At 33.6% G+C, this 17,329-nt stretch overlaps 2 protein-coding genes and 1 pseudogene across 3 annotated transcripts in view; 2 read left to right on the forward strand and 1 right to left on the reverse strand.

Moving 5' to 3' along the window:
- LOC105468643 (matrix metallopeptidase 26) overlaps nucleotides 1-17,329 on the reverse strand; it is a 363,923-nt gene that overhangs the window by 36,701 nt on the left and 309,893 nt on the right. The gene's annotated exons all lie outside the window — the stretch shown is intronic.
- Nucleotides 2,086-3,027, forward strand: LOC105468645 (olfactory receptor 51A4). Its single transcript, XM_011718841.2, has one exon. The coding sequence runs from the start codon at nucleotides 2,086-2,088 to the stop codon at nucleotides 3,025-3,027; it is 942 nt and encodes a 313-aa protein (XP_011717143.2).
- Nucleotides 12,092-13,027, forward strand: LOC105468646 (olfactory receptor 51A4-like; annotated as a pseudogene).

A 17,329-nucleotide genomic window follows, 5' to 3' on the forward strand; every position in this document is an offset into this window, starting at 1 on the left:
CCAGTTACTTGGGAGGTTGAGGCAGGAGAATTGTTTGAACCTAGGAGATGGAGGTTGCAGTGAGGCGAGATTCACTGCACTCCAACCTGGGTGACAGAGTGAGACTCTATCTCAAAAAAAAAAACAAAAAAACTATATATATATATATATATATATAAAATAAATGAGCATAGTGTAAGTTTAACAAGCATCCAGAAAAACAAATGTGCATAAGGTGTGGGAGGATAAGTTAGAGTTTTATAGCTTATTCTTAGGCTGTATTTCAAGATAAGACAAAAACATCTGCAGTTTTTCTCAACGGGGTAAAGGAGGAAAGGAATAAAAAATAAGTTTTAAAACAAGTTTGAAGCTATGCTGCCTAATTACAAGAGGACAAAGAAAGAGGAAAAAACAATAATGCATTATGATGAGCAATTGACCTGGATGCCCTTTGTAGAATAATGCCAATTTCCTGCAAGTTAGTGTAAAAGCAAAAGATATGGATTAACTTTACTTTTATTTGCAATATATTCTTTAACTCTTTGGAATGTTTATGTTTTTACAATGATGTAAACACGTTTTCTTTTAAAAAAAAATTGCTTTTATGCCAGCGTAAAACAGCAGGCAGGCATTGTTTGTATTTAAATGTGTGTATCTTAATTTAAAAACTCCCTTTTACTCCTCACTAGCTACATTCAGTCTGTAACTCCTTAAATATTGCTTGACCATCCTGATAGTGTGGTATACACTTAATTATCAGTAACATAACAGACCTGAGTTGCTGTCTTACCTCTACCCTACAACACTTCTGTGATTGTGAATAGGCGACTTGATCTTGAGAAAAATTTTCTTAATCAGTAAAATGAAGATAATGATATAACTTGATAATATTATTCAAAAACTTTCAAGATTCCAAATCGTCATCTAGTAATGGAACTCAGTAAGTAAAACTATTTAATTTTCTAAGAAATATTGGTCATTATTGTGTACAAAATGTAAGACAAAGAAGCTCAGATTTTTGGCTTGCAAATTCTTAAAGGCTTATTACCAAAATAGGTCCCTTAAATGGGGCAGATTTGGGAAGGGCGAAAAACTCGTCTAAGTTGGACAAGTTGGTTTTAGGGATATTTAGTTAGCAATATCTAATGGGTCTAGGGAGACGGATTCAGGATTCAGCAATAAAATCTAGGATAACACATTGTGTCCTAGGGTGTTTGTCCTGCAACACTTCTGGAATGCAGAATCAACTCATAGCATCTCTGCTTAGTCTTGACCTTGTGCAGAGGAGTAATACACAAGCCAACTATCCATCAGAAATATCCAATCTTTTGCAGAGTATTTACCATGTCTCTCTAATACATGACAATTAAGGACCTCTCTCCAAACAAATCGCCCCTTATTACAGGTGTTACTAGATGTCGTTTTAGTTTCCTTGGTAACACCTATCTCTGTAGATTTACTGTATCTGTAAATGTTTATTGCAATTTTAGAAAACATCCACCCTGTTGGCAATCCCCAGAGAACTCTGTGATCCCAGAGCCACTGGTTAGGTAAAAAGGAATAAGAGGAGTCTTTTGTAACAGATAAATTCAGCAATACCTTGGGTTTGTACATCAGGATTCTTTAGTTTTTATCAAAATTGCCCACCAAAATATCCACTCTCTGGTAAGTGCCCAGATATTCTCATTTATTTGGCTTTCACTTGTCTTCTTTTTTTGGCAATTGATCACATAGAACTGAAGATCACAACATACATCTGAAAGAAAGAATTAGTATAACGTTCCAGTTAATTCACTAGGGTTTACTAATATTTTACAGGAAAAATAAAATCAGATGCATAACTAAATGCAAAGTTTAAATCTGAATTCTCTATAGAAATAACATGTCCAGAAATAATTTTCTCAGGGCATTGCATAGACAGACTCTAGTCTAAAGTATTTTCCATCTCTCTTCATTATGATCGCGACATAAATGCTCTGTTCTCTCAAAAGAAAGTTGAAAGAAGCCACAAATTTAACACGCTCTTTTTCTACTAAATTTTCAGATATTCCTATTTTACCAACACAAGCATCTATATGTTTCATTGCAGAGCCCTATGAATGAATCATGTCCATTATCAACACATCATATGTTGACATCACCACCTTCTTCTTGGTTGGGTTGCCAGGGCTAGAATATGCACACATCTGGATCTCTATCCCCATCTGCAGCATGGATCTTATTGCTGTTCTAGGAAATTACACCATCCTTTTTATCATCAAGACAGAGCCCTCCTTGCATGAGCCCATGTACTATTTTCTTTCCACGTTGGCTATGTCTGACTTGGGTTTGTCTTTATCGTCTCTGCCCACTATGTTAAGCATCTTCCTGTTCAATGCTCCTGAAATTTCATCCAATGTCTGCTTTGCCCAGGAATTCTTCATTCATGGATTCTCAGTACTGGAGTCCTCAGTCCTCCTGATCATGTCATTTGATAGATTCCTAGCCATCCACAACCCTCTGAGATACACCTCAATTCTGACAACTGTCAGAGTTGCCCAAATAGGAATAGTATTCTCCTTTAAGAGCATGCTCCTGGTTCTTCCTTTCCCTTTCCCTTTAAGAAGCTTGAGATATTGTAAGAAAAACCAATTATCCCACTCCTACTATCTCCACCAGGATGTCATGAAGTTGGCCTGCTCTGACAACCGAATTGATGTCATCTATGGCTTTTTTGGAGCACTCTGCCTGATGGTAGATTTTATTCTCATTGCCGTGTCTTACATCCTGATCCTCAAGACTGTACTGGGAATTGCATCCAAGAAAGAGCAGCTTAAGGCTCTCAATACTTGTGTTTCACACATCTGTGCAGTGATCATCTTCTACCTGCCCATCATTAACCTGGCCGTTGTCCACCGCTTTGCCCGACACGTCTCTCCCATCATTAATGTTCTTATGGCAAATGTTCTCTTACTTGTACCTCCACTAATGAACCCAATTGTTTATTGTATAAAAACTAAACAGATTAGAGTGAGAGTTGTAGCAAAATTGTGTCAACAGAAGATTTAACAGGCATATGTGACAGAAAACCTGGAAATGTCTGATAAGATATTTAAGGTCAATTTGAGAAAACCTAATATTTGACACAAAGAATTATCAACACATATTTTTGTTGTTATCATAGATTTATTTTATTCACTCTGGATACTGAGAATGGGATTAAAGCTGTAAACAGGAAGTACATTCCTGAGGTCCCCATTTCAGTTAACCAGAATAAAAATAAGTGTCTTATGATGGTACCTCTGACACAAACAACAAATTACAACCAAGACAGAAAAATGATATTTTTTACAGTCTGACAGAAGTTGGATTCCTCGTTGTCTACATTTAGTCTCTCTATACCAGGTTCTTTTACTGCTAGACCTAAATTTTATATTATATCTGTCTCTTTATCCATTTAAATCATGTTAATATGTCACCATCTTTTTTAAATTCCAGCTTTTATATTTGATATGGGTTGGATTCTTACATGGCTGTATTGGACCCAGGTAGTGAGCATAATACCCAACAGATAGTTTTTCAGTCCAGTCCTGGCCCTGTCACTTCCCCACCCTGGTAGTCTGCAGTCACCAAGCATTTCTTCAGCAAAATATTGGTAAGTTCCCTGCCTTATAATAGATTCGCTATGCAAGGCAAGAGTAATTGAAAAGGCAAAGTGAATGTATGAGTGCCTTTTATAAATTTGAATTCTTACTTCTTTAGAAATACAATTAAATCAATCAATCAATATATATATTTTTTTTCTTTTCTTTCTTTCTTTTTTCTTTTCTTTTTTTTTTTTTTTTTTTTGAGATGAAATCTGACTCTGTAGCCCAGGGTGGAGTGCAGTAGCACAATCTCTGCTCACTGCAATCTCTGCCTCCCAGGTTCAAGCTATTCTCTTGCCTCTCAGCCTCCAGAGTATCTAGGATTACAGGCACGTATCACCACCCCCAGCTAATTTTTGTATTTTTTGTAGAGACAGGGTTTCACCATGTTGGCCAGGCTGGTCTCAAACTCCTGACCCCAAGTGATCCACCCGCTTTGGCCTCCCAAAATACTGGGATTACAGACGTGAGCCAACACGCCAAGCCAAATAACAATATTCTAAGACCCTACATGGGCTGGACCTTTTCTACTTCTTCTATATCATCAGATTTGTTATTAAACTCCAGCCACATTGACCTACTGAATTGTTTTTGAATTTACAGAGCTCTTTGTTTTCTGTGAGTTTTCACATCAGAACTATTTTGTTAAAATTCTCTTGACACCAATTTTGTATAACACATTCCCATTTTTTTTCTTTAAATTTTGGCTTAATTTCAACATAAATTACCTAGCCTGAGTTTGTATGATGACCCTCTCTTTTATCTTTTTTATTCCTGGTTTATTCTTTATTCTTTGTTATACTTAATATTTGCAATTATAGATACCTTTTATGCTTATTTCATTTCTTTCTACTTCTTGAATAAAGTGTATTATGAGCAATTGAAGAAACCTATATAATTTCTTTATTTTTTCCTATGCAATGTCTAGCACATTTCTGAGGAAGAGTAGATTTCAATAAATAAATGCTAATGAATTATTTTAAAAATAAGACCATGTTTGTAGAAAAAGTAGTTCTCTGAAGAGTTCAGTAATATTTATTCACAGTAGGATACAACTTTCTTAAATTGTGTATTTCAAATGTAGGCATATCATTGATGGTAAAGATTTTTAAAACAGGAAAAAAGATATGGTATAAAGAGAAATTTATTGCTTTAGATTTGTGGCTGACAAATAGTCCAACTTTCCTTCCCATTATGACCTCAAAATCTTGCATATTGTAAAAACCACTTTAGCCTTTTTATTTTACCCACTCCTTCAATCAAGTCCTTTCTGTCAATCACGTCAGTTCAAGTCTCCTACACTTCATTCTCAGGTAAATCAAGAAACACCTTCCAGGAGTGTCAAATGCTTAAAATATAATAATCAGCCCACAGCTGACAGTACCTCCCAATTAATGGAAAATTTTAACAGATACAAGCATTACTTTTAAACCTCTAATATATGCACGATGTGCTTCCAGGTATTTTTACGCATTTAAAAAAGTTGTTTTTCACAATGACCCAGCTTTTTATAAAGGGTTTTTTCCTATTTATTTTAGTTGAAGAGATTCAGGCTCTGAGAGTTTGATTTTGTGAAATTCACACAGAGAGGAAGTCAAAAGCTGGGATTCAAACCTAATCTCTGATACTCCAGGATAGTATTATCTTGAGTACATTTTAGTTTTTAAATTCAGAGCTACATATGTTTTCACAAACCTATCCTAGTATAGAAAATCCTATCATCAGATCAGGACAAGAACTGCTTCTGTGTTCGAGGTGCGTAACTATATCCATCTGCCTTTTCCAAAGTCTTAAAAACACAGACATGGGTTTGGGGTTGTAGTACAACAAAGCAGTAGTTGGCATGCTTTATTAATTGAAAGAAACAGAAACTCCTATTCTCCCAGTGTGAGGACAGGCAGCCCAATATGAAGACTTCATTTCCACTAACAAGATGAGTAACAATTGGGTGGCTTTAACAGGCATCTTATTCTTTCAGGATACTGTACATAGATGTCTCATACAAGAGTCTCAAAGATAATCTGTATTTTGGGGGTTTTGAGCACTCTTAATAAAATAAAATGAAAAATAAAATAAAGATACATGAATGCCTGTGGGGTAGGTGATGATTTGTGGTCAACATAATGATTTGCACATGTTCCTGAAATGAAGAACGTAGCAAACAACAGCAAACCCAATTTTATCTTAAAGAAATGTAAACATTCTGAGGTAAAATATCATAATGGCTAACAGACATGAATTGAAAGTTGTAGGAACCTTGGGAGCTACGGCACACCTAAGTGCTGGAAAGAAGTTGTTATCACTGCTAACTTATATGCTTCAGCTCTCTATTTTGTTTCTATACGTATTTTGAACAAAGCAAACCCATGTAGTTTGCTAAACGGTGGGTGGACAAATAGGCAGTAGAGCACTTTTTATCTCTCAACAAAAAGAGGAAAGAGAACTGTCACTCTCAGACCCACTTGAAAGAAAAATGTTTAATAGCTACCTTAATATTCTAAGCAGAAGTGATCAGTATACCAAGGACAAAAACTTAATGTGACTGACACAATTGGTTCATATGCCAATCCCTGTGCCACAACCCCATCACTGTGACTGTGATATATTAAAATGGCCATTCTCTTTCCAGAAAATTTGGAGAAATGATATCACACAGGAATAAACAACACAAAAATTAATTTTAAAAAAACCTAACAACCCAGTATTTATCTACTAGAACAACCAATAATGGCAGAATGACTTCAGTGAGAAACAATAATAACAAAAATGCTATTTACAAAAAATGATCACTAAATGATATCTAAGAAATCAGTTTATGTAACAGCCTGGAGAGATTTCATTGGTAGCACTTTAAAAAGCATACATTATTGTACTATACCAGTGATTAAGTACCAATGTACCTAGCAGTAATTGTGACTCATGGAGAAATCAAGCCATCAAAGACAGACAGGTACCCAGAAATATGCCATTTGAACTAATGGCACTTATTCAGGAGTCATGAAAATTTTACATTTTAATCTTGGTAAGGCATTAGAATCACCCAGGGAGCTCTCAAAAGTTGAGATATTCAGGTTAACATCATAGTCAATTAAATCAGAATACCTAATTCAATTTTACCCATTCACATGTTGATGAATATTAGTCATTTTCAAATGTTGGTTAATATGATAAAGTTCCTGTAGACATTCTTAGAATGCGTTTGCTTGAAACAAGAACTAACTTTTCTAGAAACGGTATTTTAAGTCATAAAGTAGGTATTTATTTACCTATGGAAGATAATGCTAAACTTTGTCACCAAAGAACTTGCACTGATTTACACATCTAATAGGAAAGCGTAAGCATTCTAATGCTCCACATGTTCACCAAACTTTGGGATTGTTAACCTTTTTAATGTTAGTCATTCTAATGGGTATCATATAACACCTCATTGTCATATTAATTTACATTTTCTCAAATGCAAATTAAACAATGGCAGTCAAGTGCATTGCCTATTTTTTACTGATTTTTACTTACTCATTTGTAGCTCTTTACATATCATCTGGCAGATATATATATCATATTTTTTGATGGAACACTAGAAACTTAATAATATTGAAATACAGAGTACTCAGTTATTAGCTATGCTCAGCATGCTGTGCTATTGTTCTAAAGAAACCAAATTTAATCTTCCTATCTCTTTACCTTTTGACTATCATCTCCAGACTAAGCCCATCCCCCAATATCTGGTATTCATCATGCTACTTTATGCTTCAATGAGTTCAATTGTTTCAGATTCCACATGTATGTGAGAACATGCAGTGTTTGTCTTTCTATGCCTGGTTTATTTTATTTAACATAGTATTCTCCAGTTCCATCTATGTTGTAGCAAATGACAGAATTTCTTCCTTTTTGGAGGCTGAATACTATTCCATATGATGTTATTATTTATTCCCAATGAGTGATTGGTCTTTCCATAGAAATGCTTTCTGTTAATCAATTCTGACTATGGAATTCTTTCTTCCTGGATTGTGTCCATGGTTATCCCAAGATCATGAAAATATTACTATAGATTCTCTACAAGATTTTTTGTTTTACCTAGAATACTCAGGCCTATTGTCCAACTCAAATTAATGTTTTGATAAAACTCAAGATTTATTTCTTCTATTTGCATTTAAATTGCTCTCTATTGTAAATACCATCTATTCCTTATTGAATTTGTCACTGTCATAAATCAAAAGGACCTATATGTATGTATAAAAGTCTGAAATATGTTATATTCCATTAATCTATTTATCTCTTCTTGTGTCAATATAACACAGCTTATCAAATGTAGCTTTAGAGTTAGACTTGAAATCTAATGGTGTAATACACCCATTTTTTTACTTCTGTTACCTATTATAGGTTTTTTGCATTTCCATATAAATTTTTTAATCAACTTGTCAATTTTAACAATAAAACCTAGTGTAATTTGACTAGAATTGTGTTTATTAAATACATTATTTTGGGAAGAATTAACATCTTAAAAATATAGAGCTTTCCAGTCAGTAAACATGGCATGTCTATGTTTTTTATTTAGGTCTTCTTAAAGCTTTTGGCAAAGTTTAAGTTTTCAGCTTACATATCCTGAAAGCATTCTATCTCATTTATTTTTATATATTTAATGTTTCTGATCCTGTTACAAATGACATTTTAGGATATAATATCAGATTGTTTTTCAATGTGCTAGATTTCGATTTTGTAAATTGTCCTTATATCCAGCCAGCTTTTCTGAATTCACTCAACTTAATGTTTATAATGTTCATAATTTAATGTTTATAATTTTTACATAAACATTCATATCATTTGCAAGTAGGGGCATATTTGCTTTATCCTTTCAAATTTTATACGTTTCCTGTCTTTTTTGTGTCTGCATTATACTGCCTTGAAAATCTAGTATAATTTTGAATGTAAGCACTGATGGGAATATCCTAGACTTTTCCACACATCATGGGGAGCTTGTTCAATATTTTCTCATTAAAATGAAGTTACGTGCAGTATTTTTATATTTGTCTTTACCAAATCAAAGTAACACCTTTCTATTTCTGATTTTCTCAGATATTTCATGATAAAAATAATTGAATAAAATCATATGGTTTTATCGATTTTTCTATCAGTGTAGAGTAGTACATTTATGACTCCTCCTGAAAATTGATCCCATATTCCTGAGATAAAGTGACTTGGTCATGATATATTATCCTATTTATAGGTCATTGTACTTTGTCACCATTTTTAAAATGTTTAGATCTATGGTCATAAGGTATATTTACCATTAATTAACTTTTCTTATAGCATAATTAGCTGTTTTAATCTAATTGGTTGATATTACTTCCAAAACAAGTTGGGAAGTTTTCTATTCTCTGGAAAGGTATTTATATATAATATTGGTATCTTTTCTTTAAGTATACATAATAAGTAATATACAAATCCCAACTGACTTGAAGTTTTCTTTCAGAGCTTTTTTCTAAGCTATGTACTAAATTTTGCTAAGAGATACAACATGTTCATCTTTCCCTTTTTTCCTGTTTAAATTCTGGAGTCTAGTATTTTTTAAGTATTTCACCATTTTATCTAATGATTTACTTTACTGAAAAAAGTTATTTATTATAGTTATTATATCTACTTACTATCTGTATGTCTATAGATTTGTACTTACGTTCTCTGATTTTATTATTAAAATAAAATTAGTGTTTTCTCTTTTTATTCTTTCAGTTTTGTTAAATTATTTATTGATTCTTTAAAACTTGTGAAGGAATCAAATTTCTGCTTTGGTGACATTATTTTATATCATATTTCTATTTTATTCATTTCTGATTTTACCAATTTATTTTCTTTGTTTTTCTTGGAGATTAGGTTGTTATTCCTTCACTATCTTCTTGAAATGGAAGTTATATTTTTTGATTTTTCAACTGTTATTTCCTAATAAATAAATTTAACCTATAATTTTCTGTATAGGTACTGCTTTAGCCATATCTCATCTGTATGATTTACCTCCCTTCACTATTATTTCAGTATATAGAACCAACAGAAACCTCAACTGATTTGCAACATTTTATTTTTTACAAGAAAAATACATCAAATTGCTAGAATGAAATATTAATAATTACATATACATGCCTCATTTTATTATAGTTATAATTTTATATTAATATTCTTGGTATACAAATAACACTTTTAAAACATATTATGTAAATTAAGTTGAAAATCAATACAAGATTATGATGTAAAAATCCTTATGAATAGCTTTTACAGTTGCTAAAACCCATATTTTTATTTCATAGCAAGCATAGCAAAATGGGAAAGATAATAATAAAGATAAAAAAGATGCCAGTTTAAAAAATACAATCATTTATTCATTCAACAAATATTTAATAAGCTAGTATATGCCATCCACCATGATACTAATGCACCACCTGTCTTACTGTAGCTTACTTTAAATTGTCATGAAACAAATGGATTTGGTCCACAAAGTTGAACATTGAGCCAATTAACACATGAACATTAAACCAATTAATACATGTCCTTGCCAAGGCAATTTTCATATACACATACACACACACACACACACACACACACACACACACACACAAACTTTCTACTATCTCTTTAATAAGAAGTACCTGGAGAAAGCTAAGAGATAAAGCAACAGTGGAAGGAGAGAATTCTTGACAACATAACCAAGTGAGACTTATTTTCACTGGGGAAGCAAGCAGTAGGCAATTTCCAATTATGAAGTAATCATTACATAGTTTAAAAGAGTTTATGGGAAGGTAATGGTAATACATTCTTTTATTTCCACACTTTAGTCAACTAAATATTGAAATCCTTCCAATGACTATTTACTAATAGGAGTGAGTATATAGTTTTTTTCTCCTCGAGAGCCTTTTCCTTAGGATCTCTATACTAGCATGATTTTCACTGTTGCAAAGATTTGCAACTGTAGGACAAAATGTTTCATCTTATCCCCTACAATCATTTGGTAGTCAGTTTAAAATGCTAAAAATAATACACAATTCCAGCTGTACATTCAGTTTATAACACCTTAAATATTGCTTGGCAATCCTGATAGCGTGCTATATACTTAATTATCAGTAATATAACAGACCTGAGTTGCTATCTTACCTCTACCCTACAACATTTCTATAATCGTAAACAGATGATTTGATCTTGAGAAAAAATTTCTTCATCAGTAAAATGAAGATAATGATATAGCTTGATAATATTATTCAAAAAATTTCAAGATTCCAAATCATCATCTGGTAATGGAACTCAGTAAGTAAAACTATTTAATTTTCTAAGAAATATTGGTCATTATTGTGTACAAAATGTAAGACAAAGAAGCTCAGATTTTTGGCTTGTTGTTTCTTAAACGTAAAGGCTTATTACCGAAGTAGGTCCCTCAAACGGGGCAGGTTTGGGAAGGGAGAAAAACTCGTCTAAGTTGGACAAGTTGGTTTTAAGGGATACTTAATTAGTGATGTCTAACGGGTCTGGGCAGATGGATCCAGGATTCAGAAATAAAATCTAGGATGACACATTGTGTCCTGGGAGGTTTGTCCTGCAACACTTCCTTGAATGCAGAATCAACTCATAGCATCTCTGCTTAGACTTGACCTTGTGCAGAGAAGTAATTGACAGGCCAAATATCCATCAGAAGTATCCTAGTTTTGCAGAGAATTTACTGTGTCTCTCTAATACCTGCAATTAAAGAATTCTCCAACAAAATTTTTCCTTATTACAGATCTAGATGTTTATTTGTTTCCTTGGTATCAACTAACTCTGCTGATTTACTGTTTCTGAAAATGTTTATTCTTATTGTCAGAAAAGATCTAGCCTTGCTGCAATCCCCAGAGAATCAGTAATCCCAGAGCCAGTGGTTAGGTAAAAAGGATAAGACAAGTCCTTATATATAAGAGGTATATATAAGAGAAGTCTTTTGTGGTGGATAAATTCAACAATTCCTTGGGCTTGTATATCCGAATTATTTAGCTTTTATCAAAAGTGCCTACCAGCATATCCACTCACTGCTAAGTAACCAGATGTTCTCATTTATTTGGATTTCATTTGACTTCTATTACTGGCAATTAATCACATAGAACTGAAGGTCAGAACATAGATCTGAAAGCAAGAAATAGTAGAAGATTCCAGTTAATTGACCAGCATTTACTAATATTTTACAGGAAAAAATGAGATCAGATGCATAACTAAATGCAAAATTTAAATCTGGATTCTCTATGGAAATCACATGTCCAGAAATAATTTTTTCAAAGTATTTTATAAACAGCTTCTAGTCTAAAGCAGCAGCCATCTCTCTTCATTATGATAGCCACATAAATGTTTTGTTCTCTCAAAAGAAAGCTGAAAGAAGCCACAAATTTTAACACTGCTTTTTTTCTACTAAATTTTCAGATATTCCCAGTTTACCAACACAAGCATCTGTATGTTTCATTGCAGAGCCCGATGAATGAATCATGTCCATTATCAACACATCATATGTTGACATCACCACCTTCTTGGTTGGGATGCCAGGGCTAGAATATGAACACATCTGGATCTCTATCCCCATCTGCAGCATGGATCTTATTGCTGTTCTAGGAAATTGCACCATCCTTTTTATCATCAAGACAGAGCCCTCCTTGCATGAGCCCATGTACTATTTTCTTTCCATGTTGGCTATGTCTGACTTGGGTTTGTCTTTATCAACTCTGCCCACTATGTTAAGCATCTTCCTGTTCAATGCTCCTGAAATTTCATCCAATGTCTGCTTTGCCCAGGAATCCTTTATTCATGGATTCTCAGTACTGGAGTCCTCAGTCCTCCTGATCATGTCATTTGATAGATTCCTAGCCATCCACAACCCTCTGAGATACACCTCAATCCTGATAACTGTCAGAGTTGCCCAAATAGGAATAGTATTCTCCTTCAAGAGCATGTTCCTGGTTCTTCCTTTCCCTTTCCCTTTAAGAAGCTTGAGATATTGTAAGAAAAACCAATTATCCCACTCCTACTATCTCCACCAGGATGTCATGAAGTTGGCCTGCTCTGACAACCGAATTGATGTCATCTACAACTTTTTTGGAGCACTCTGCCTTATGGTGGATTTTTATTCTCATTGCCGTGTCTTACGTCCTGATCCTCAAGACTGTACTGGGAATTGCATCCAAAAAGGAGCAGCTTAAGGCTCTCAATACTTGTGTTTCATCTGTGCAGTGATCATCTTCTACCTGCCCATCATCAACCTGGCCATTGTCTACCACTTTGCCTGGCCTGTCTCTCCCATCATTAATGTTCTTATGGCAAATGTTCTCTTACTTATACCTCCACTAATGAACCCAATTGTTTATTGTGTAAAAACTAAACAGATTAGAGTGAGAGTTGTAGCAAAATTGTGTCAACGGAAGATTTAACAGGCATATGTGATAGAAAACCTGGAAATGTCTGGTAAGATATTTAAGGTCAATTTGAGAAGCCTAATATTTCACACAAAGAATTATCGACACATATTTTTGTTGTTATCATAGATTTATTTTATTCACTCTTGACACTGTGAATGAGAATAGAACTATAAACAGGAAGTACATTACCTGAGGTCCCCATTTCAGTTAACCAGAATAAAAATAAATGTCTTATGATAGTGTCTCTGATACAAGCAACAAATTACAACCAAGACAGAAAAATGACAATTTTTACAGTTCTGACAGAAGTTGAATTTCTCATTATCTACATTCAATCTCTTATACCAAGTTCTTTTAATGCTAGACCTAAATTAACTCTGTCACTTTATCCATTTTAATCATCTTAGTATACCACCATTGTTTTTTTTTAATTTAATCATTTATATATGATATGGGGGTACATGTGCTGGATTTTTACATGGATATATGGGACCTAGGTAGTGAGCATAGTACCCAGTAGATAGTTTCTCAGTCCAATCCTGCCTGCTTAACTTTCCCCCCACCAGTAGTCTGTAGTCACCAGCATTTCTTCAGTAAAATATTGCTAAGTTCCCTGCCTTATAATTGATTCACAATGAAATGCAAGAGCAATCAATAGGCAAAGTGAATGTGTAAGTGTCTTTTTAAAATTTGAACTCTTACTTCATTAGATACACAGTTAAATCAATAAGGAACATATTCTAAGACCCTACATGGGCTGGACTGTTTATACTTACTCAACATCATCAGATACTCATTAATCTCCAGCCACATCGACTTACTGAACAGTTTTTGAATTTATGGAGCTCTTTGTTTTCTGTGAGTTTTCACATCAGATCTCTTTTGTTAAAATGCTCTTGACTCCAATTTTGTATAATGCATTTCTATTTTTCTTTAAATTTGGCTTAATTTCCTCATAGATTACCTAGCCCTAGTTTGTATTATGACCTTCTCTTTTATCTCTTTCATTGCTGGTTTATTCTTTATTCTTTATTATACTTAATATTTGCAATCATAGACACATTTTATGCTTATTTCATTTCTTTCTACTTATTGAATAAAGTGTACACTAAGTGATTGAAGAGACCTATCTATTTTCTTTATTTTTTCCTACCTAATGTCTAGGACACTTCTGATGCAGAGTAGATTTTAATAAATAATTGCTAATGAATGAATTTAAAAAGAAGACCATGTTTGTTAACAAAGATGTTTGCTGAAGAGTTCAGTAACATTTCAAGGTAGGATACAAGTTTTTAAGTCATCTATTTCAAATACAGGCATATCATTGATGCTAATGACTTTTAAAACAGGAAAAAGAAGATATGCTGTTAAAGACAATTTTATTGCCTTGAAATTGTGTCTGAAAAATTGTCCAACTTTCCTTCCTAATATGACCTCAAAATCTTGCATATTGTGAAAACTATTTTAACCTTTTCATTTTACCTACTCATTGAATCAAGTCATTTTTATCAACCACGTCAGTTCAAGTCTCCTACACTTTTATCCTCAGATGAATCAAGAAACACCTTCCAGGAGTGTCAAATGCTTAAAAAATGATAATCAGACCACAGCTGACCACACTTCACAATTAATGGAAAATTTTTATAGATACCAGCATTGTTTTAAACCTCTAATTTATGCAGGATAGGCTTCCAGATATTTTTAGGCATTTTAAAAATTTGTTTTCAACAATGACCCAGCTTTTTATAAAAGTTTTTTGCCTGTTTATTTTAGCTGAAGAGATTGTGGCTTTGAGATTTTGATTTAATGAAATTCACACAGAGAGGAATTCAAAAGCTGGGGTTCAAACCTAATCTCTGATACTCCGGGATAGTATTATCTTGAGTACATTTTAGTTTTTAAATTCAGGGCTACATATGTTTTCACAAACCTATCTTAGTATAGAAAATCCTATCATCTGATCAGGGCAAGAACTGTTTCTATGTTTGAGGTGCAAAACTATATCTATCTGCCTTTTCCAAAACCTTACAAATACAGATATGGGTTTGGGGTTGTAGTACAACAAAGTAGTAGTTGACATATTTTATTAATTGAAAGAAATAGAAGCTCATATTCTCCTAGTGTGATATTAGGCAGCCCAATATGAAGACTTCTTTTCCACTAAAAAGATGAGGCGCAATTAGGTGGCTTTAATAGGCATCTTATTCTTTCAGGATATTGCACATAGATGTCACATAGAAGAGTCTCAAAGATAATCTGTACTTTAAGGGTTTTTGACAGTCTTAATAAAATGAAATGAAAAATAAAATAAAGATACATAAATCTCAATGGGGGAGGTGAAGATTTATGGTCAGCATAATGATTTTCACATATTCCTGAAATGACTAATGTAGTTTTTGGAGGATTAAAAGCTCAACTCTGGGGCTCTTTAAACAGTGGCTCTCAACTGCAGCAATGTTGCCTCCAAGAGACGTTTGGCAATGTCTGAGGACACCTTTGGTTGTTGCAACCTGGGGGCATGGGTGTGTCACTGACTTCCACTGGTTAGAGGCTGGAGGTGCTACTAACCATTCTTTAATGCACAGGATAGCCCTTACCCAAAAGAATGATCCAGCACAAAATGTCAGTGGTGCCAAGGATACAAAAAGCCCTAGTCGAAATGTAACTATCAAATAATAAATGATTAAGCTCCATGGTTACACAAATTACCTTGAGCTCAACTACACAGCACCTAGGGGCAATCTGATACCAGAGAAGCTCCTGAGAAAGGAAACAGTGAAAAACTTTGAGAAAATTGAAAGACAATGAAGTCTTTGAGAGATGTTAAAAGACCGATTAATAAAAAATGAAAATGTGCAAAAACTAATGCAAAGGATGTAAACCTCACCAAAAGGCAAGTTCAAATACTTTTAAAAAAAATTCTAGTAAGTCTTGTTGTTATTGTTTTGTTGTGTTCTGTTTTGTTTTGTTTCTATTGGACATTGGTCATTTGTGAGAAGTTTACAGGAAAACATTGTAAGGGATGGAACACTAAAAAATTATAAGGGACGAAGGACAGCATCACTTAGTCCATATAGAGAATATGTGAATTAGATGGAGAAAATATGCCTGTATGATACATGAGTTACACGAGAACAATACTGTAATTTTTAAAGTAGGCAACTACTTGTCTGTACAACCTAAACATCTTAGTTTTTCCAGGGCCAACAAAGTTTTGATACCATGAAAAAAATATTATTTAATATGTTGAATTAATTGTGTACAATCAACTCAATCCATTAATTGAATGCATTATTCTTGCTTGAGAATTTGAGTCCCCATACATGTCACATTAAAAAGGTATAATATAGTTGTGTGGGTCTACGTGTGTTTGTACCTATTGGTTTGCCCATATCTGAATGTTTTTCATGTAAATAAGCCAGAAAAATTTCTCTTTTTGTTATTTGTGAGATCATTAACATTCGTAAAATAATCAGAACTTAAAAATACATTTAAATACAACAAGAGCAAGATGAAAATATTTTATCCCAACAAAAGCAAAAATAGTTCAATAAAATATAATAGCCAATCATTATTTTAAAAGATTTTTAGAAACCAACTAATAGAAGATAGCTACTCTAATTTTAGAAAGTAAAACTTAAACCCCTTTCTCAATAAAAAGTAGTAAGCCTAAAGGTCAATGATAAAATATTAAAACACTCTCTCAAAATTCAAGACAAAGAAAGATACCCTACATTACCACTCTCCTATAATTTTGATTCAGGTCTAACTGGCCCATTAAGATAGGAGATAAAGCAACAAGAATAGAAGATAAAGAGACATCCAAGAACTCCTGAAGAGAATCCAGTATATAAATAAATAAATAATAAACAAACAAACAAATGTAGTATAATTGAAAAAAGAAAATTAAAACTTTTTTTTTTTAATGTAAGACTCACTACATTGTCATTTTGACACAACAGAAGCAGTCCTTAGTCAACTTAATTTAGGAAAGACAATTTTTATCAGGCATGTTCTTCTTCTTGGCAGCAGTCTGAGTAGGGTTTTACTTTTTCTTTTAATTTGAGATGGAGTCTCATTCTGTCGTCCAGGCTGGAGTGCAGCGGCACGATCTCGGCTCACTGCAACCTCTGCCTCCCGGGTTCAAGTGATTCTCCTGCCTCAGCCTCCTGAGTAGCTGGGACTAAAGGTGCCCGCCACCACACCCAGCTAATTTTTTGTATTTTTAGTAGAGACGGGATTTCACCATGTTAGCCAGGATGGTCTCAATCTCCCGACCTCGTGATGTGCCCGCCTCGGCTTCCCAAAGTGCAG

Source organism: Macaca nemestrina, chromosome 12 (assembly GCF_043159975.1).
Source record: "Macaca nemestrina isolate mMacNem1 chromosome 12, mMacNem.hap1, whole genome shotgun sequence".
Taxonomy (NCBI): Eukaryota; Metazoa; Chordata; class Mammalia; order Primates; family Cercopithecidae; genus Macaca; species Macaca nemestrina.